A 22,562-nucleotide genomic window follows, 5' to 3' on the forward strand; every position below is an offset into this window, starting at 1 on the left:
TTCACGTGAACACACACTGGGGTAAACTGCTTGTGGTGTGGGCTTTTTCGTGCTCGCAACGAGTTCACCAGAACCCATATTCAGGTCAAATGCCTGGGGCATGTTCTCCCAATTTTCAAAAGGAAACTGTACAGTCTGGATTTTTTTGAAAATGAGGTCACGTGAATTCAAATTAGGGTCAAATGCCTGCGGCAAGGGCTTGCAATTTTAGAAATGAAACTGCATGGTCTCGAAATTTTTGAAAATGAGGTCACGTGAATTCCAATTAGGGTCAAATGCCTGGTGCATGTTTACCCAATTTTCAAAACGAAACTGTACAGTCTGGATTTCTTTGAAAATGAGGTCACGTGAACTCCAATTAGGGTCAAATGCCTGGGGCATGTTTACCCAATTTTCAAAACGAAACTGTACAGTCTGGATTTTTTTGAAAATGAGGTCACGTGAACTCCAATTAGGGTCAAATGCCTGCGGCAAGGGCTTGCAATTTTAGAAATGAAACTGCATGGTCTCGCAATTCATGAAATGAATTCGTGGCGGGTTAATGTGAACTCACGTTGTGAGGTAAAACTCACATGATAGGATCGTGCAAGTTATCCTGTTTTGGTTGTACGAACATCAGATTTATGAGTTTTTTCATTAAGAGTCAGTCTAAGCTCACGCTAAATTGATTAAAATCACACCTTGTAGTTTAAGGATGAAATATTGTTGTAATCAGCATAGGCGACATCGATACGTTAAAAAGTTTAAGATACAGCGTCGCACATATAACAACCAAGCGTTTATACATGGAACAGAGACATCCATATTTAAACAATTCAATAGTCATCAGCAAGATGAGTACAGTGCTTGCAAGTGGACGTTGGCATATTGCACCGCACCGTATGTTTTTCTTAGATTAGTGGATAAGGGCTGAATGTATGAGTTTAGCTGTGGATAACGGGAGAGAATACTTCCGAAACGCTGGATGTGGTGCAAAGATGTTTCAACCCCGCAAAACATTGTTTGGGGTATAACGACAAGTATTGATGTTGGGCGAAAAACGGGTGATAAATGGTCGAAGTTGGCCCAATTGTTCTTTAAGGAGTAATGAAGCACTCGCAAAGTGAGATATGTTTTGAAGGACACATAGTGTCTGGGATGTGGACAATTGCAGAAAATAGCTGGGCAGCATGGGCTTTCAAAGCTGTCAATCGAAAAAAATGGTCGCATGCGAAGTAGGCGGAAAGATGGATAACTGGGCGTAAGCGTCGGATTGATGGAAAGAAGTTGTTTTTGTGCTTTTATTGAAGAGGCCCCTCCCCGCCTCGACAAGTGACGACCGACCTATAAAGTTGTCGTCTCCTGGTTAGAATTTGAAATTTTCGAAAATATTAATAACCCGAGTGCCATAGCCGGATGAGGTTAAGGTGGTTTTGTGGGGTATGTTGGGAAAGACATGTGTGTACGCCATAACGGCCAAAAATGTGAGGTCTAATTGGATTTGAGGATCTGATTGGAGGGCGAGAAATGTACAAAACTCCCACAAAAAGGTGTTAGCAATCAAGTAAAAACAGACCGAAGTCATTTTAAAATTAATGGAAGTAAAAATTACCGGAAAGGGTGAGTTTTGGGGCATAAAATCGAGTCAACCTACGAATAGAGGTTGAAAATGTGGGATAAAGTCAAACATGTAACTTGGACAACTGCTGGCTGCCTGATCTAAGTATATTTCTACCTAAAATCACACAGAACACAGCGAAACGAAAAAACAACAAACACAACACAATAAAATGTGGAGATGAAGCAAGTAGAAGGAAGAAGCAAGAAATCTGCAAAACAAAAAAAATATTTATTTGATTAAGAACTTGCCTGTAAGTTTTTTTTTTTATCATACATAATGTGATTACAAAATGGTATGTTTTTATGAATATAATTTGATTTCATACAAAAGAACAATCTAAATTAATGTAAATTAGTATTAACCTTTCAATCACAAAAAATGTCTCTTGGCGTCTATTATGAGCTTGTACACATGACAACATTTAAAGTGCAATTAAAATGTTTGTTGCATTACATATTTTTATCTGCCATAACAACTAGATATATAATTTAAATTCAATAATTGCTGTAGCATTTATCAACCGTACCAAATTGTTTCCAAACCTAACCAAAACCTAAAGGCATACTTACTTGTTATAGGTAAATCGTTGTCATGAAAGTTTGTTAAAAAGATCATCATTCTGCAACATAAAGCAAATCGAATTAAAACAAAAAACTAAACTCAAGTAATTACCTTAAGCAAAAGTCATTATGTGTAAATGGCATCAGAAAAAAGAGAATACAATGTTATCAGTTGCATATTTGAAACAATAAGGCACGAAATGGTATTGTACATAAACTAAAGCAGGCCTGTACAAGTTAAAATGACCACACCATCACAGCAGAAAAAAACTTTGTAGTGGGTCACATGCTAGTGTAATGTAACATTTATATAATGTAACTGTTGAATAAAGATTGTAATCTTTATGATAATTATCATCAATATAGTGAAAAAGAAACCTTTTCTGAAAGAAACCCATTGAAGAATAACTACAATATCTCATTGTTGTATCAATAAAGGTTTTATGATGCATATGTTGTGCAGGCCTGCAATATTTGGAAAATTTAAAAAGTTTTTGCTTTGTAAATGTTTTTTGTGTGGGTCCCCAACATACTACAAAGTTGATGGCTAGTGGGGCTATAAAATGAAACACAACAAATCCACATTTTGCAAAGTGCCTGAGTTTTATCCAATTTGAACATGGTTGAAAAAATGATTTTACTCTTTTGAAGCTAGCAGGTAACAACATCCAGTCTAATAAAACAGGTGGCATTTGCATTCTCTCTAGCACTATCTCTAAAATTTTAACTAAATAATAAAGCATTTCATGCAAAAAGTGCCTAAAATTAATCTGTGGAAGGGGGCCAACAATTAATTTGACAAAGTTTGTACAATTTAATAAACAGATAAAAAATTTAGAAACTCACCTCAACAGGTGAATCCGTCAGAAATGAAAAATTATTCATCTGAACATAAGTTTCACCCAACAATGCAATGTCAATGCTTGAAATTAGCAAGAAAACAACCTGGTGTCAGTCAGTTGAACCGGCACAACCAACTTGACCAAGCTGCCCCCGGCTAATGTCAAGCATATCAAACCTAATCTTAAGAATGCAATACAAGGTATACTTCACAAACTGATCATGCAACATGGTAGCAAAATACTTTAAACATACAAAGGACTTGCAAAAGTACCACATACATATACCAATGTACACACCACAGTATCAACAAAACCACAAAAATTGCACCACCACAAAAACTGTATCAACAAAACCCTAACACTAAAAATACACCACCACAAAAACAGTATCAACAAAACCTTAATACTAAAAATACACCACCACAAAAACAGTGTCAAAAAAAAACTCTAAAACAACAAATACACCACCACAAAAAAAAGTCACAAAAAAATATATTAAATAAACGTATGTACCAAAGCAAAATTCACATATACAGTTAGCCTAATAGGAAACAGCGAAGACACAGGACTTGCACATCAATGCCATCTGCGTGCATGGAGACACCCAGCATCAGGTAGTAAACGTAGGCGGCTAGCAGCCTACACCTTTCGGCCATGTTCAGCTCCCCTCAACCAAAATGTCCCAAGCGAACATCTGGCATACCAGACCGAATACATGGACAAATCATACATCAGACAGCCAGCCCTTTAGAAACTCAGCTTCAGCCATCTTAAAAAGTGACCTGAAGGTCTCAGACAACTTCTGCGTGAGCCTCACCAGACTGACATGCAAACATACACAGTATTATTACAACAGTCATCTGACAAGGATTAGAACAAGTTGGGTTCCAAATGTGACGAAGCCACAATATTTTGGGTAACCTTTCCTTGACTGCACCAGGCCAGCAACAGACTTGGCTAACAATGCAATCATCAGCTAAATGCCACAGGGTCATTGCTCGTCTTAATAAGTCCTCCGAAAAGGTCAGCCAAGGTCTGTCCCTGCAACATCAACTGACACAAGCAATATGTATCACAACAAAACATGCCTCCTCCAATCAGTCAACAAGGAATGTAAACTTAGCATCAGCCATGAAAAGCGTCCTTTTTCAGGGCCTCAACTAAGCCACACCCAAGTAGACATCAAACCCGAATTGCAACAATGGGGCAAATCAGTCACAAGCATTGACATCAGCATAGTATATCTCACACACCATTACACAAGCAGGCACAAGAGCAGACTTTCTCAGGCTAACATAGCAATTACTACTATATACAGATTAATGACAAAAAAAAGAAAAAAAGAAACGGGAAGACATGCATTGTCAGAATGAAACTATGTTCTGGATGTCTTCTTCTATAAATGTTTCTGCAACAAAAAATAGCAAAATTGGTTAAAAACACACATTTGGAGATTAACAACAAAAAATAATAGTTTTCGTCAGGTCACAGGTTTTAACCTGGTTTACTTGTAACAGATGCTCACTGTTTGCTGTATGTTTGTATTTTTAGAAATAATAGAGTTTCAACATTACTGTGTGAATAAAAACTAGTTGTCATATATGATATCAAATCCATTTTTAGTTCTAGGACCTGCATGATTGTACAGCAACTACAAACTAGAAAGTTGGCTATCCTATATATTACTAATTAAATTTAGCTGAAATATTCATTTTTATTATGAATAATATTACAAATTTGTCAAATTATGCAAGAAAAAAATTTGCTGACACAGACAAACTAAGCCATGTTAACTTCTATGTTGTAAAGTAGCATACACTGACTTGCAGAAGCCTCTTGCCATAAGGTATTTGACAAGGTTTTAAATTTATTCCCTTATGTATTAAAAACAACATTTGTCTAAATGTGTTTTAATTTCATATCAAAATTAAGAACCCAGATTTGACATATTTGTTCTTAACTTCTTAAAGCTAAATCACAATATGTTTATGCTGCGGACAAAGTATGAAACTCCTCAAAATGTACCAAAAATATTTAAAAAGAACTACTTTCAGTTAAAAAACACCAAGTTATATTTTAGTATTGGATGAGCAGTGCATTTTGAACTGATGCCTAAAAATAAACTAGTATATAATAATAGTTGTGCAACATACAATAATTCTGGGCGGATTTACATGGGTGCAACTAAGAAGTAGATTCTTCTTGCATAAGAGGAACTCTGTATACGATTGGTTTTAACAACCCCAAAACATGTTCAAGTTTATTGAAACTCCAGATTGATCAAAGATGGCAGGGTAAAGAGGGCCTAGTTAAGTCAGTAATACTACAGCTGCAAGTTAAGTGTGACTAACAAGCACTATAAACATGATTGAATAGTGATCTATGTCCTGAGTTACAAAAGGTTATAAATGCACTCAAGTTCATTACAATTTGAGTACCATACAGCATAGTCTCATCAACAACAATGGAATGTTTGTGACAAACAACTAGAAAGTTCGCTTTCTTCTGTTGCCAATATAAATATTCTATGTCTGATTTAACAATCTATCATACAGGCCATTCAAAATAGAGTTGTTTTTAAAAGCAAAAAAGAATGAGTCCTTACACACACAAGTTTAAGCAAATTGGTAATGATGCTAATAGAGTGTGATTATTATTTATTGAATTAAACTAGAAGGGTGACACCATTAGGTCCAATACAAGGCAAAAACTAGTATTTCAAAACAACCATAAGAAAGTTTGGTCAAATAACAATGCTATATGAACCAAGAAATATCCGATCTCTTTCAATTCAGACATTGTTTGAAAAAAATGGTGTGGCTAAACACAAATCGACACTTTAAATACGGCATATTCTACAAACTGTTGATACAAACTTTAATAAAATCCATTTGAAATGGCTAGCAGGGTAAATGTTGAGGCTATAGTGAAAGACACAATAATCAACAGGAAAAACACAATAATTTGTGTAATCTCTTAAATCTATGGAAACTATTCATAAACTTCAAATAAGGCTAACACGGTTGGGGTGAGGGCTTGTAATCATATTCACATTTGAGTGAGGCACTTTTTTGGACTAATAATCTCACATTGGTGTTTGGCCTGTGTTCGGAAACTGAATGTTATGCAAAATTGCTGTGTTCACAATCAGTTGTACTTTGTTTGGGATTTTGTTTAGGATACAATTATTTCTACCCAGATTATTGCCAATGCATTTAGAAGTTGTTTAATTTCTTCTATTAGATGGTGTTATTATGTTATTCTTTCCATTAGCTGTGTATTTTAGAAAACCTGTTAAAGTGTTTTGTTTTTTGTGTTAAATCCATGGTTCTCCAAGAATTAATATATGTTTTGAACTTATTCTATGCCGGATTCAATGTGCATAGGCCAGTCCCACAAATCACTCATTTATCATCACCATATATTTAACATAATGTCAAAAAGTATAGTGACAAGAACAGGTAAGCACTGTTTTTTTTCCAATCTGTTGTTATTTTGAAAACAAATTTGCTGAATTACTGTTGTCATTTGTCCATGCAGTACCATTTGCTTTTACATAAGGCCACACTTTTTGTTCCTTAATTTGCAAATTCTGTTAAAGTATAAAAAAGAATGAATGCAAATGAAAAAAAAGACTTATCCTGAAAGACCCTGGACTTTAAAATGTAGTTGGGTTTGCTACATACATTTTTTGGTAGGGGGCCACAGGTCTTTGGGTGTTACTTAAAAGGGGGACACAAGACCCGAAAGTTACTTTTAGGGAGCCACGGTCAATAAAAGTTTGACAACCACTGGTATAGGTAAATGTTTTCATCAGAAATAGTTTGTATTTACAAGTGTGTGTGTTTCTCCTGCTCCTTTCTCAAAACGTTGTTGGTTGTTGTGCTATAGTGTATGGAATACATACATTATCGGCTACAATCTGTGCCCAGGTGTCTTAAATACTGCATGCCAACCAACCAAAAAGGGACAAATCTATAAAACATGGTAGTTATGTTAATTTCACATAAAAATCTAGACATAAAATAGTTTCTGCTTATTAATCATGGCATTGTTTGGCACAAATTAATGGTTTGCTTAGATTGATTGTTTGCAAGTATAGGTGCTTTCAAACTGCACTGACATTTCAAAAGTGTAATTTCCATAACCTCAATTAACAATGATTGGCAATTATTGTCAAAAAATAACAAGAAAGGTGGCTTTGTAATATTTTATATATTCTATATCCTATTTACCAATGGACTATACACATCACTTGATTTACACATGTGATTGTTTTTGCAAACCAAAACGAATTGGTCCCCACAAGTGTGTTTGTGCGGATTTAACATGAACAAACGTTGCGGTTATTTTTAGATTCTCAAGAACAAATTTTTAGTTGTGTCTGTGTTCTTTTTGCATCATAATTGTCATATAATTACAAAAACAGTAAAAAAGAATGAAAAAAAATACTTCAATTTAATCTCTTGCTTGGACCTTGATATGATATCTTAACAAAATGACATGGCATTGCTGTGCAAATACAGCTGATTTCTAATCACCAAAGTAGCTGTCTCGTAAAACGTCTGTTTGATTTCAAGCTGAACCCTCCCGCTCTGACACCTCAATCATAAACCAGTGAGTTACTCCCTTGGAACTCCTGACTGACAGGTCAGTGTACACATATTATGGGCTGTAAAGGTAACCATTTGTCCTATTAAGGCAAAATTTTAAATACTAAACAAGTAACCTACTGCAAACAACTGCTTAAAGTTTTAGCACATCAGGGCTTGTATTTCTGGCCTAAAACTAAAACCAATTATTTCAGGGTTTAAGCGGTGAAAAATGGGTGAATCTAATAAAAAGTTAGAAAATTCTTTGGAATACCTTACATTCCACCAACCAACAAAGCATGAAACTTCTAGATTTTGTACTTATAACTGTTTTAAAAAGTTTACTTTTTGGGGGCCTGTGGGTCAACCATTAGGTCATTCAGGGTCAACCTTCATGAGGATCAAATTTGGATCAATTGCTAACATCTGTGTAAATTTGAACAAGTTAAAGCATGCTTTCTTGGCCAAAGGCGTTTAACAAACCAGCATTACACAGAAATGAGTATTTTAGGGTTAAGGGGTGAAAATAGTTGAATTCATTGCAAGTTACAAAACTGTAGAAAACCTTACATTGCACCAACCAACAAAGCATATAACTCCTAGATGATGTACTTTAGTCAGTACAGTCGCTTTAAAAAAATATGCTTTGGGGGGCTGGGGGTGAACTGCTGGGTCATTCAAGGTCAAACTTTGTTTATGCTGTGGACAAAGTATGAAACTCCTCAAAATTTACTTTATTATAGCTGTTTTAAAAATTGCGTGTGTGTGTGTGTGTGTGTGTGTGTGTGTGTGTGTGTGTGTGTGTGGGGGGGGGGGGGGGGGGGGGTTGGTATGTTGTTGTCATTGCCATGTTGAAAACAAGTTGGTATGTTGTTGTCATTGCCATGTTGAAAAAGGTATGTGCAATCTTAATATCATATTGTGTGTTGTTGTTTTAGATGAGTGATGGGAGTTAATATATATTGTCATTTTACATGGTAACTCGAGATTTGCTTCAAGAAAGTAACAAACCAAAAAGTGTTAACATATAGTTTTTGCAGAGATAGAGTTTGCAATGAACCGATTTACAAAACAGTTTTGTTGACCACGATGTGTCAATTTCAAAAACGACGCAAGCCACATCTCTGATAAAACTTTTGGGGAGCTAATATTATCTTATGCAGTGGTTAGTACCGCCATCATTACATGTGAGAATTTAAGAAACAAATTTTTTTATGGTATAGGTATGCAAAATTGCTGTGTTCACAATCAGTTGTCCTTTGTTTGGGATAAAAAATTTCTACCCAGCTTGTTGCCAATATAATTGGAGGTTGTTTAATTGTTTTTTCATAAGATGATGTTATTATGTTTGTATTTCCATTTGCTGTATTTTTAGTACCCATTTTTTAACAACGACTTTATGTCAAATCTATCCATTATTAATCGATAGGCTTTAGCTTGTGGGATACATTTTTTTTTTTGCCAATACTTTTCGATGGTTGTTTAGAAATAAGTTTCTTGTGTGTTTATACATGGGTGGTGTTATTTTGATACTCTTCCCATTAACTGTACATTTTAGGAACCTGTGTTTTGCTTTCTGTGTTGGGGTTATGAATGTCCAAGTGATCATATATGTTTCAAACATATTATGAGATTGAACTTATGTGCCAGTCCCATAAATCACTTTTTTAGTATACATGATAATAAACAAGTCAAAAAGAAGGGTGACAAGAACAGGTAAGTGTTTTGTTGTTTTTTTTCAATCTGTTGTTGTTCTTGAAAACTAAATTTACTGATTCACTGTTGTTATTTCTCTATGCAGTACTATTCATTTCCACATAAGACCACACCTTCCATAATTGGCAAAGTTCTGTTAGTCTCTGCAGAAGTCAACAACCCAATCAGCCTTGCTGAAAAACTCAACAGGGTCCTGGTATAGTCCTTCAAAGCTTTTGTATGTTTTAAGTCCACCCCTTTTTTGTCTTTTAAATACATAGTTCCTGACAGGCAAAAAACATAACGAGCTTCAGGAAACCAAGACAGAATTGATTTGTGGATTGCAGTTTCTTCATCACTGTCAATAGTTACAAGACTTTATTTTCTAAACTGAGACTTCACGTGACCAAAGAAAGTTGAAAAACTTTTCATTGTGGAATTTTGATGTAGATATAGTGGCATCCCAAAAAGTTAGGCCTTGGTATTTTTTTCAAGATAAAATCATTATTTTAGGTTTTTCAATACCAAAACTGTTAAATATATGTTTCCGGAGTTATAAGTTTTATCTACAGAAGTGCGATTCCCAAAAACAAAAACGCTTTATGTCTAAAACTTGTTGTAGGATGTACAAAACCGCTGAAAATACTTTGAATATTCCACATCTGGAACAAATGAATCACAGTTAAACTTGCAAGTATTAATTGACAGTGTTGGATGTTGAAAATGAGGTAATTCCTGTTTTATTTTTTTGAGAAACATACTTGTGTTGTACAGTTGGTTGAAGGTTTTTGGGCTGTGTCTGAATGTTACATTATTGGCCTTTGGTTCTTTTACTGCCATCATGTATGCCTTTTTTAAGGGAAGATGTAGGTTTCTATATAGGTGTGTGATAGATATTGCATCATTAAAGTGTTCCCCAATGCTATATGTTTGCTGATGTATATATGTAAATTAATTGCTGTTTACTGCTATCAGGCTTCACTTGACTGTCATGTGCGTGTTCATCCACATCAACTGATTGCTATTGATTAATACTATTTGTTTTAACTATGCCAACATCAACTTAGTAACTTTGTCTGTCTTGATGGTGGTTTTTGTTTCTTTTAATCATGCTATATGAGGCACAAAACTGTACAAGTCACATTCAATTCAGCAATTGTTTGCAAAATTTTACCATTTAAGGGGTTAATGGTGGGGCTGCAGAGTAAAACTTAACAATCAACACCTCAAAATAGAATATCATAGAAATTGTCAAAATTCTATGACATTTTTTAGGGGGATAATGTGGTAACTAATGGGACTACAGGGCAAAACATAATATTTGACACCTAAAAATGACATATTGCACAAACTTTAAAAATTTCATGCAATTCGGACAATGTTTAGAATGTACACCCATTTAGGTGTTACTGGGGTGAAGGTGGGGCTCAGAGGGTAAAAGAGATCAATGGATGATGTATTCTATATACTGTATAAATTTCATTAAATTTTAACATTGTTCAAAAAATTCACCCATTTTAGGGGGGCCAACGGCATTAATCTTGGGGCTGCAGGGTGAAACACATCAATCAACACCTAATTATGGCAAATAGATCAAGCTGTCAAAATTTTATGCAGTTTGGACATTGTTTAAAAATTTACCCATTTTAGGGGGCCACTGGGGTAAATATTTGGGCTGCAGGGTAAAACACAATAGTCAACACCTCATTACGGCAAACTGAACAAACTGTCAAAATTTCATCCAATTCGGACATTGTTTAAATAATTCACCATTTAAGGGGGCCAATGGGGTGAATATTGGGGCTGCAGGGTGAAATACAACAATTGACACCTAATTATGGCAAACTGAACAAATTGTCCATATTTCATCCAATTTGGACAATGTTTAACAATTTACCCATTTTAGGGGGCTAGCGGGGTTATTAAGTAAAATGAAGCAGATGGCACATCTACATAACTATATCTCCATCTGTGAAAGTTTCATCCAAATCCATTGAAGATTTGTTGCCAAAAGTGCAAGTAATTAATATTTTTTCTTTATCATTTTAGATTTGAAGAATGTTTGTAAAAACAGAAAAGAGTAACTCTAATGGAAAAGTTGTTGATACCAATACCACAAGTTTGTTTTGTTTACAGTATTTAACAGTTTCAGGTGCACTTGAAAAGCTGCATGCCGGAAAAAAAATTGGAAAAGGGGACTGCCTTAAGTCTACATAAAACATAAGTTGTTGAACCCATTTCTACGCAATAAAGCGCAATGAAACAACTTGGTGTCCAAAATAATACAGTGGAAATAGAGGCAAAACATAAATTGTCTGAAATTCACAAAATAGAGAGTGAAAACATACATTTGTTTTGCTAAATGGAATGGAAATTTCTAAAAATTTGATTTCTAAAATTTAAGCATAATAAAGTTTTATTTTTCATCTAAATTTGCACACCTTATCTTTCATGTAAACTTTAAATATATATTTGAATTCAGAAAATTGCGATGCCGAAATGTTAGATTCCAACAGGTTTCTTCAAATTAGCCAATCGAATTCATGGTAAAGACCACCAGTTAGACAATGAATTCAGTTTGATTCAGAATAATAACAAGAAAATAGACCCTAGTAACTTTAAGCACAAGCCTTCATTGATGTGTAGATTGCTAGTTTGCTGAAAGGATTTCTTAGATTGCTGGATTTTGTAGATTGTGTATACTCTGCTTAGATTTTTCAGTTTGAGCACATTGAATAGATGGTGTATATATATACATGTTTAGATTTTATAGTTTGTGTGTAATATGCTGAGATTTAGTATATTATGTTTATATTTCATAGTTTGTGTATTTTAGAGGGAAAGGTTGGGGCTACAGGGTAAAATGCAACAATCAACACCTATATTAGTATATTTTATAAAATGTAAGAGTTTCATCCAAAAGCATCATAAATGGCAGAAAACCACATGACTTTCAGACAACCACATTTTTTTCAGACAACCACATTTGTGCAAAATCAGCTGATGTCTAATCAACCTAAGAACTGACAGGTATAGGACGACCTGCTTAAACTGCTACAAATGTAAACCAGAAAATCACTCACTTAGGACTTCTGTGATAGTGCCTGAAGATAAGTGGCTTAAAAAGATATACAGGACTGTACATGTAACCACTAAGCAGATTCGACTAAAACTTCCAACAATACACACTTCATAAAAACTATTAACAGCTTTAGATTAACAGATAAAAAAGGGTAAATTCAACTAAAAGATAACCACCAATATATGAAATGAAAGCAAATGGTTTTTAATTGCCACATTAAGGAGGACCTGTGGGTGAACCAATGGGTTAACAGTGGTCAAACTTTGATTAACTGGCTATTAACCATGTGTGTTAATTTGAATAGGTTTAATGCACTTTTTCTTGACCCAACAGGCAAAATAGACCATCGTTAGGCAAAAAATGAGCACAAAACAATATGTGTCATGTAAACCTTGTATATAGGTTTGCCACCATGAAAATCACAACATCAAACACTTTCAATCGCTTTTGCCTTAAAATTGTTTGAACTAATAATCAGTTTAAATACTTTCAGATTTAGGGCATTAAGTGCTGTTGTCCGCATAACAGTTTAGCAGCTTTAGTGAACAAAACTAATCACAATTGATGATTAAATAATTCAGACAAAAAGAAGCAAGGCACCTGACTTTCAAGTAATGACTACCTGTTATCACACAATACAATAAGCAAAAACTTTTGGGTGTAGGTAATCTATGCAAAACTTTTTAAAGAGGGACTTGAAACAGAACTTGCTTATATAAAAAAAAAAATTATTACCACAGACAACTTACTGGTTATGGATTCAACCTTTGCTCCAGGACTTTTCACAAATTTCTGTTTCCACGACATTTAAACAGTCCTGGTAAAAAAGAAGAAAATAATTAACCTACAAATCTCTAACATAATGTGTATACTATAAACAACTGAGTGATTGTTTAAATTGACAAAGAGCAGGAAAACAATAGTTTAAACTAGAGTTTACTGGTTATGGAGGCATATATTTTAATGGACCTGATAAAAAGCAGAGACTGGTTAGATGTACTTTTTACCTTGTGCATTGTTCAGCAATTTCATAGTGAATAATAAAACATGACAATGGCTAGTACTGACTTGGATTAATGCTGAATTTAACACATTTAAGCTTGTTCACATTACAAAATGTCAAAAAAGGTTCTAAAAGAACTTTTTACAAATGTTGAATCTTAATCTCACAGTCTATACAATAGGTGTCTAATGAACGCAATGTGAAAATTGAATCCCTTACCAAGACATAAATGTTTGTAAAACACAGAAAAGTTCGCATTCAAACCATTTTGTAAAAACATGTAAGTTAGTGTCCTGGGTTGAAAATATTGTATACCCCTGCTGTAGTATATCCATTGTCATGCATACAACCTTATGTCTTCTATATATCCAAATATGTTTTTATTGTTTTTTCAATCACAGTTTTTAACACGCATCAGCATTTCAGTACATTTCCTATATATTACCTGGATGATCTGTAAAACATTTGAATTATTTTATTTTTATTTAAAACAATTAAGTTTCTGTGGCAAAACACATTTTAAAAGCAGGTATTCCGTAACAACAATCCTGCTATGTATATTCAAAAAATAATTTGTAAACATAACTGTACAACTCCACCAAAACAGGCATTTTTTAATGACTACTCAAAAATATAGCTGCTTAAAAGTTAGTCAGGTAAACTTAAAGAGGAGTTCTTAAAATTTGCAAGTGTCCCTTTGGAGTGTTAAGACAAACAGAGCCATTGTTAAAAATACTCTCATTCCAAAACTCATGTTTTACAGAAAGCAAAAACTCTATTACACTAAAGAATATCTATTTACCACTACATTAAACAATACATGTTTCGCTTGATACAACTGTAAACGTTTCTAGCACCAATTTGCACAGTGTTTTGGAAAATCCTAAACAACGATCAAGAAGCCATTTACTAGTCCAGAAAGTTTGAGTGCAAAGCGCGCAAAATCGCCAACAAAACGTGCTCAGCCGTGACCGGATGTAACTCAAACATAGATGTCTTAAAAAAAGGGTGGAAATAAACCACAAACCATAGTTCTTACAAATTAAACCAGGACTATTATTTTTTTTATTGTATTTTTCGACATATCAGGCGGCAGTCCGAGAAATGAAAATTGCCCTTTGTCGTTCACGGGATTCGAACCCAGGATACTCCCGGGGACGAAACCCGATCAGGTTTTGTACATGGGTCAGGTGCGCCAGGCCATTCGGCCAAGTTTCCCGACTATTATTTTCAACTCAATTTTACTAAAAGTACACTGCCTTTATCCCTAACTACATTGCGAGCAATTTTAGAGACCTGTTAAACCAGGGGTGGGGAACCTGCGGCCCACTTGCATTTTGAAAGTGGCCCGCGTCACAATTTTGTTAAATGACAGCATAAAATGTAGCATAAAAAAACAATAATAAAATGTTTATGTACAAACATTTACTTGAAAAGACTTCGACATTTCTATATTTGACGCCAAACTTATTAAAATTGCCACACATTCAACCACTTGCTGTATTTGTGACGTAACAGTCACTCGATTGTCTCTTCTTCCAGTAACAAATCATTTGCCATGCGGTGTTAGTTTTAAATGGAGCTAGGGTGTTCCAGAAAGAATGGACAGATTTTAGTCGAATTAAGTGATAAACCTGTAAGCCTTGTTTGTTGCAAACATGTAGCAGCAAAGAAAAAATCAAATCTGGAGCGATGAAATATAAAATCACTTGTATGCTTAGGGTATTATTACACGGAATTTGAAAGTAAAAAATATTTGGCCCGCCCGAAAATGTTGTGCAATTCATGCGGCCCGCAGTACTAAGTAGGTTCCCCACCCCTGTGTTAAACTTTAGTTTGCTCTTGGTTGGTTACGTTAGATGTTCAGTTAACAGAGGTCTGCTGTGTCGGGAAGCAACTTTGAAAATTTATTCCTCTACTTCACTGCGCGACTAAATATCATCAAATATCAAACGAAATTGAGGTGTCATGTACCAAGTTCTCAATATTTATTCGAATTGTGATTGCAAGAGAATTTGCCCAAATGCGCGTTTGAATTTCTTAATCTATTTCCATGGGAGTCGGGACTGTAAGGGCAAGAGCACTACTCTTGGAACTGCAATGTACCTCAAAATCAACAAATTTTGTCGAAAAACGTGATAATTTAAAAAGCAACAAGTTTTTTTAGAACGAGGTATTCGAATCATCAATTCCAAATGTGTGTCGATGACAAGTTTATTTGCGTGGTTAATTCTGTTGAAATCCGCCCAACGTTCGTGTTATTCGCCAATTGATATATCGTCGGGGTCTTAAATGTTTATTTGTGTGTGTGTTTTTTGTTATATCTTGTAAAATAGTTACTTAGAGTTGGGTCTATGTTCAGTTATTAGTCAGTAAACGGTGTGTTTGGAGGGGCTGATCGAGTTGACGCCGTACTTATGACTACAGAAGTATCTTTCGCTGTAAATGTTTATACTCCAAGTCCTTGGCTATCTGAGCTACTGCTTGTCTGAGCTTAGTCCGATAAAAAAGACGGCGTTTAACCTTACACTTAGTTTATTGAGTTTGTGATTTAAGTGAGATTAAGCGAGAGATAGATAGTCTCTGATATCTTTACAACACACGTTAATATAAATAGCGAAAAAGGTGACGATCACGTGATAAAGTCACTTGTATGATATTTGCGCTTATTTGCACTGCAGTACACGACACACCATATGTTTATGTTGCATTTCCTGCAGATGCATTGCATGTTGCTTGTAGTTTTTAGTATAATTTGCCAGAAGTTAGTTGCAAAGGTGTAGTGATGTGTATAATTGGTGCAGTTCTGTGTTTTTGGCACTCAAACGTGGTAATAACAGAAAATGTTGTGGAGTGCAACTGTCACATTTTACAATGCAAATTTTGTGAGTTTACTAATAATTTTGAATAACTGTCGAAACACGTGAACATGACAACTTTAAACAACAAATGTAGGTTGAAAAAGATGCAAAAATTTTTAAAAAATTCGGATGCAAAATATTGTGAAGAATTAACTCCCTTTTATAGAAAATTTCCCACATCTACAGTTTATTGTTCAACATTTGGTTGGCTAAATGTCACATTGACATTTGATAGTAAAAATACACATAAACACATACTGGATGTTTCTTGGTTGTTTCTAAAGAGCAGGTAGTCGCAGAGTGACAAAGGCCAAGAGCTTCTGATCTAGACCATCATTACAGGGCATTATATGACTGGGGCTTACAAGAAAGTGATCTTGGCGCACTGTGAGTAAAACACGACTGGGGGGTAACGTTGGTGGAACCAGTCGAAAAGGGGCCTACATTATGTAGTGGTTATAATGAACTGAGGCACAAAACAATCTAAGTTCAAGTATAGTTAAGTTGAAATTGTCACTTTAGCTTCAGTAGTGCTTTCTCTATGAAAAGCATCAGAAGATTTCTGTTTATTTGTCAATGGTTCAGTCAAAACCTTATTGATGTTTGTTCATGTTCCAATGCAGGGGTGGGCAACCTTTGTTACTGTAGGGCCAATTATAAATGTCAAAATTGGATCGCGGGCCGCACATGTGCATAACACCAAGTGATTTTGCTTTGTTTCTTACCCAATATGCTTAACTACAAGTATAATTCATATTTGATTCTCGCCACATTTTGCCAGATTGCAGAAAACTAGCATTAGGCGCATTAATTAGCTCAAAAATATGTAATAATTGGACTCGTTTGCCAGTACTTTTGAAATCCAAGCGTCTCTGCAGGCTGCACAACCTTTAATGAAGGGCCGCATGCGGCCCGCGACTTGCAGGTTGCCCACCCCTGTTCCAATGTCATCCACTGTGGTTTACAAAGCTACAACTGTGTGACCACTGACAGGATTTTCCAAGTCAAACAAATGTTGCCAAGAATCTTGTGTAGGGTCGTAAACTTCCACTGAACTGAGTTTCTCCCATCTGCTATCCCTGTGTAATAAAACATGTGTCCGTGGGTCAAATCTAACACATACAAAACTAATGGTGGCCTCACAACCAGGGTAAAAATCACTATTTCGTCACAGTGCACTAACTGTTTGAAAAATATAGATTGTTTTTTAAAAAGCTTTAGAAGGGTCAACAAAACCAGTCACAAATATGGATTCTTATTCGTTTTTGTACACAAACAAGTATGTTGCAGGTAAAACCCCATGTACAGTAAACAGTGTCAAGCAGGTCAAGAAAATATCAGTATTGATATTTTTCACAATCAGTGTGGGATTGAAGCAGAGTTGGAAGACGATTTGGTCGGTGTAAATTTTCACTTTAATTACAACTTTCAGGGTTTATTTTACTTATAATTTAACTTAATGTTTACACATATCAATGGTTTAAAATTAGATTATAATCAAAGACAAGTTTAATACAGTAGACTATGCGCAAACAATTGCTTACTTTGTTACACAAGTAAGATTGTGGAGCTGTGGGCTCTTGGCAATCTCACGGAAATTGCATTTTGACCACTGTGGGGGCCATTGAATCTAGTTTGAAAACTGCCACCCTCAAGCTAATTACATAGTAATATGAGATAAGTAATAAACTCAAAAAATACATTTCCATGTATTTCTCTTCGACCAGTGAATTATCAAGATCCTTTTACATGGAAGGCTGCACTCAGTACCCTAAAAAGGCTGCATGTGACCTTTAGGCCACAGGTTCCCTACACCTGGTCTTAAGTGATCAAAATCCAGTGGTGGAAAAACTCACTTACCCTGCACACACTCCACCAGCAACATAAATCTTTCCGTTCATCACACAAGCTCCATGATATGCACATCCAGTGTTTAATGATGCTAATGTAGTCCATTTTTGTGAAACTGGATCATAACATTGATGACATGGTGATGGTGATGAATATCCAACTCCACCTGTGTATAAATCTTTTGCTTTAAAAACATAACTGAAACACAAATGTAACCGGGTGAAACATGCACTATATGCTGTTATTTTGTCACAATTTTTGCAAAAAGTAACTTGACACAGAACTTGACACATCCCAATAAGAGCTGTGTGTATGTGAAAACAAATAAGATGTGTCAAATATGCGATTTGCTGAATTGGCAATTTTGAGCACAATTCGATTATGTGCCTTTAATTTGTTGTGATGTGGTTGAATCTTTGATTTACTTATCAAATATACTCTGCATTGGTAAGTAAATGCACCTAAACTTATACGTTAAAAAAAACATCTTGAAAAATGAAAAGGTGACCATGGGTTAAGTTTTGGCCATTACAGTGTGGTAGAAACAAAAAGCATTAAATTTAATGCTTTTATCACTCAATGAAAACTTCACTTAAACATCATCTAAAACTTGATAACTTGGTCAGACCTTTGACCATTTGCAAAGTGCATGTGTAGACAAAAATAAAATATTCAGTTTAGGTAACTTCTTTTGCATGAATTTTGTTATTCTCAATTTGTGTTGTTGTTTTTTGAACCTGAACAGCCATTTTATGTATATTTGTTTTTAATATACATCTTTTTAATTAAATTTATTAAATTCATAACCTATGAACAGTACTTTTAAATTTATTAAACTCATATCCTATGAACTACATTTTTTATTTAAATTCGATGACATAAAATGGCGTGAATGCCAAGACAAAGATGCTTGGTCCTCGTTTAAGTGGAAAATGGTATGCATAAACAGAACTAAAACTGTAAAACAAATTGTAATATCAAACTTTGGAAATGTGTTGATAATGCGTTGGATGGGTTTTAAACAATTGTAACAGTTTTGTTGTGTTATGTTCTAAATACATCCGCTTTCCAAATTGTCGTTTCAAACAGACCTTCAAATTTATAATGCCCCCACAAAATCAAACATATGCTGACTGATAATTGCAAGCAGTCAGACTATTGTTACACACACACAGTTGGGTACATGTTAGGCTCTGTGAGTGTAACATCAATGTCATTTACCTAAAAAGTGTGGAATACTTAATAATACAAGACACGAAAAGACTAGTCATGAATATGTTTAATACCAGTGTTAAAGCTGTGTTGGCTGCTCGAAATTTTACTAAATTATTTGCACATGATTACCTGTGACATAAATCTTTCCATTCAATGTAACACAAGATAAACCTCGTGTTGCTTCATGATTCATTGGTGGAATCAAATTCCACTTCCCACTTCTCACATCAAGATGTTCACAGGATTTGTCTTTCCATCCACCAACACAATAAAGTGAATCTGCAAACAAGTTTGTGTACAATCTTTTGTGATGTCACACATATTAGTATACATATTTAACACGAAACTAAAATCCACATTAGTAGACATATCTGATGTTGAAAATAATATAAATTGGGTTGTTTAAAGATTTGAAAACTACAGTATTTGTGTAACACAGTATAAGTCTGTTTTCAAAACCAATCGTAAAGTAGTTATTTTTTACAGACAGACCTTAAGAAGAAGATGATTAAAAGTCAGTTTATATAGCACTTTTAATTTTGAAAGTTTAGTGTGGTTTAGAATTGGCTAAACTGTTTGTTTTCAATTAAAGTTTCTAGATCACTACCATTTAAAAGTTGCTTGTAAGTGAAACTGGCCTAAATTTTGCTGTTTATGGCTACATTTCACATCCAGTTGACATTGACACTTTATCATGCAAAGTTATATTTTGTGTAAGATCAGTACGGTGCAGCAAACGAATTTTATGTATTTTTATTGGAGTGAGGTTCTCATTTGCCTACTTGTTGCAAATAACTCTTAAACTAAGTCAGTTTAACACATTGCCCTAACTAGAGTGGTGGCTTTCTAATATACTTCATTTTTATATATTCTATATCCGATTTACTATACACATCATTTGTTCTACGCAGGTGATTGTTTTGCAAGCAAAAACGACTAAGTCCCAACACACATGTTTGTGCGGATTTATGGTAAATTGTATTTTTTTGCATTATTATTGTCATATAATTACAAAAAATATATATAATTATAATTGTCTTGTTAAACGCCTGTCCAATGTCAAGCTGAGCCCTCCTGCACTTCATTAAACCATCAAATTACTCCCTTGGGACTTCTATCTCACTAACAGTGTGCACATACTATGGACTAAAAAGCAACGTTTGGCTGATCAAGGCAAATTTTTTAGTACTAAACAAGTAACCTACTGCAAACAATTGTTTACAATTTCAGCACATTAGGGCTTGTATTTTTGGCCAAAAACTAAAACCAATTATTTTGGAGTTTAAGGGGTGGGTGAATCCAACAAAAAGTTAGAAATGTATTTAAAACATATACCTTACATTGCACCAACCAACAATGCATTAAACTCCTAGATTATGTACAGCCGTTTAAAATATACGGTTTAGAGAGTGAAACGCTGGGACATTTGGGGTCAAACTTCAGGACGATCAAATTTGGATTAATTGCTAACCTCTGTTTGAATACATTTGAAGCACTCTTGACAAAGCGCATATAACAAACCAGCGTTACACAGAAAGAAAAAAAACTGAGGACAAAAACAATATGTGTCCCTTTCAAGAAAGGGCACCCATAATTAGTATACCAAGTATGTTTTGCTTTTGGCAAAATAATTGGCCACAACGGTTGATGGGGACATATTTTAGTCACTTCATAATGGCGACATTCAATCCACAAGTTTATTTAGTAAAAGAGATATTGTTTGTTAACCAAACAGTGTTCTTACTATCAATTGAACACATTCCATGTTGTGATCTTTGCTTTATCATGTCATGGATCCGACTCCGCTCATTCCTGTTCACATTAAAAACTTCACAGGATAAAAGTCTGCCATTGTTCCATCCACCAGTCACGTAAATGTTGTCTAAAACATACTTTTGTTTTAGTAAGTTTAATACTCAACTAAATGTTTAATACAGTTCTTGTTAACCTGCATAGAGTGAGCCTTTAAGGGTTTTTTCAAGCTGTATGAGAGGTTTTGCTAAATTCCTCTAACTTTAACATAGATGGTTTAAATTATATAAACAAACAATTTGAGGATTTATCAAAGCTGTAAGAGAATTTAAGAGATTTAGAAAAGCCTAAAGAACATCAAATAAGCTTGGACTGATTTGTAAAAGGTTAAAAACCATTGGTTTTGTTTTCTTGTAGATTAGTTTTAGATCACAGCAATATTACTAATGTATGTACTTATTGTCTTTGACCCATTACTTTAAAGTTTGCATCTGTATTAACAAAGTTGTTTGTCTAAATAACTTTAACTGACGATAGAACGTTTTCAAATCTGGAACAATTAAACATTGCTTGTTACATACAATGAGAGTTTAGTTTGTTGTGTTGGCCCCAATCCACTTACTTCCAATAACTGCTGATGCAGCATTACATCTAGCTCTTAACATCTTATGCACAATTTCCCATTGTCTGTTTGTTGCCAAATTCAACATTTCACAACTCTTCCTTGCAGCTTCATTATCTCCACCAAATACATAAATTTTGTCTCCGACTTTTACTGAGGTGAACCGATATCTTAATTTGTTCAATCTCTGCAAAGTTTTAATCAAAGCAAAATAATGTGACATAAAAGTTTAATTGCTGCTCATACATAAAAGTTACATTCAATTACTTTCATGTAATGTTTAAATATTATAAAAAACATTGCTTGTTTGGTAATGAGTTATTGTTTACAAACAATGCAAGACAACAATAAATATTTGACAACTCCCAGCTTGCACCTAAATTACATTGGGCAATAATTACAAAAAAAGAATGTCAGGTACACTTTACTTTTTCTGTAAAATTCCATTATTGTACATAAAGAGCAAGTTTTATACTAAGTAAACTTACTGGTAAACGTTGATGTTGTTTTGTTGTGACATCATACTTTACACAAACTTTCCCAGAAGGAAATCCTCCACCAACAACAACAAATTCCTCTGAAACATACTTGTAATATTCATGCGTTCTTGCAACAAATGTATATTTACACCAACATGGCAGAGAAACAAATATCTTAAATTCATTTTGACAATTGGTTTAGTTTTGCACCACTTTATTTCTTGTCATTCATCTGTATATTTTCTATTTACCATTTGCGCTGTGGTCTGCCATTTCTAAATCAAGCCAACCATTTCCATGGGTTTGTTGATTTGTTTAGTAAGGCGATGTTACATAAATTCCAGTTCAGATGTTTAACAACACCAAAAAATGTTTTGCAATTCAAAACGGTAATTTACTTACAGGCGA

At 34.5% G+C, this 22,562-nt stretch overlaps 1 protein-coding gene across 3 annotated transcripts; it reads right to left on the reverse strand.

Annotated features, from left to right (window-relative positions):
* Positions 1-681: 681 nt before the first annotated feature.
* On the reverse strand, positions 682-22,548 carry LOC145222509 (uncharacterized). 3 transcript variants are annotated; one of them, XM_080088644.1, is made up of 12 exons: positions 22,406-22,548; positions 22,164-22,252; positions 21,676-21,862; positions 21,046-21,183; positions 19,431-19,580; positions 18,096-18,252; positions 13,690-17,314; positions 13,121-13,188; positions 6,837-6,977; positions 3,007-4,410; positions 2,170-2,219; positions 682-1,808 (listed from the first exon to the last, which is right to left on the reverse strand). In XM_080088644.1, exons 1-7 carry the CDS (start codon positions 22,425-22,427, stop codon positions 17,197-17,199), a joined length of 861 nt encoding a protein of 286 aa, XP_079944770.1. In that variant the 5' UTR covers positions 22,428-22,548; the 3' UTR covers positions 682-1,808; positions 2,170-2,219; positions 3,007-4,410; positions 6,837-6,977; positions 13,121-13,188; positions 13,690-17,196. The 3 variants fall into 3 exon arrangements, with proteins under 3 accessions (XP_079944770.1, XP_079944769.1, XP_079944771.1); XM_080088643.1 differs by lacking the exon at positions 6,837-6,977; XM_080088645.1 differs by lacking the exons at positions 3,007-4,410; positions 6,837-6,977.
* Positions 22,549-22,562: the final 14 nt, after the last annotated feature.

Source organism: Phallusia mammillata, chromosome 4 (genome assembly GCF_965637545.1).
Source record: "Phallusia mammillata chromosome 4, kaPhaMamm4.hap1.1, whole genome shotgun sequence".
Lineage (NCBI taxonomy): Eukaryota > Metazoa > Chordata > Ascidiacea > Phlebobranchia > Ascidiidae > Phallusia > Phallusia mammillata.

Excerpts from the sequence above, each read along its gene's own strand:
- LOC145222509 (XM_080088645.1), bottom strand. The coding sequence starts at position 22,427 with ATGGCAGACCACAGCGCAAATG. Across the intron at positions 22,253-22,405 it reads GGCAGACCACAGCGCAAATG|AGGAATTTGTTGTTGTTGGT; the intron begins GTAAATAGAAAA and ends AGTATGTTTCAG. Across the intron at positions 17,315-18,095 it reads GCTGGTGGAGTGTGTGCAGG|GGATAGCAGATGGGAGAAAC; the intron begins GTAAGTGAGTTT and ends TTTATTACACAG.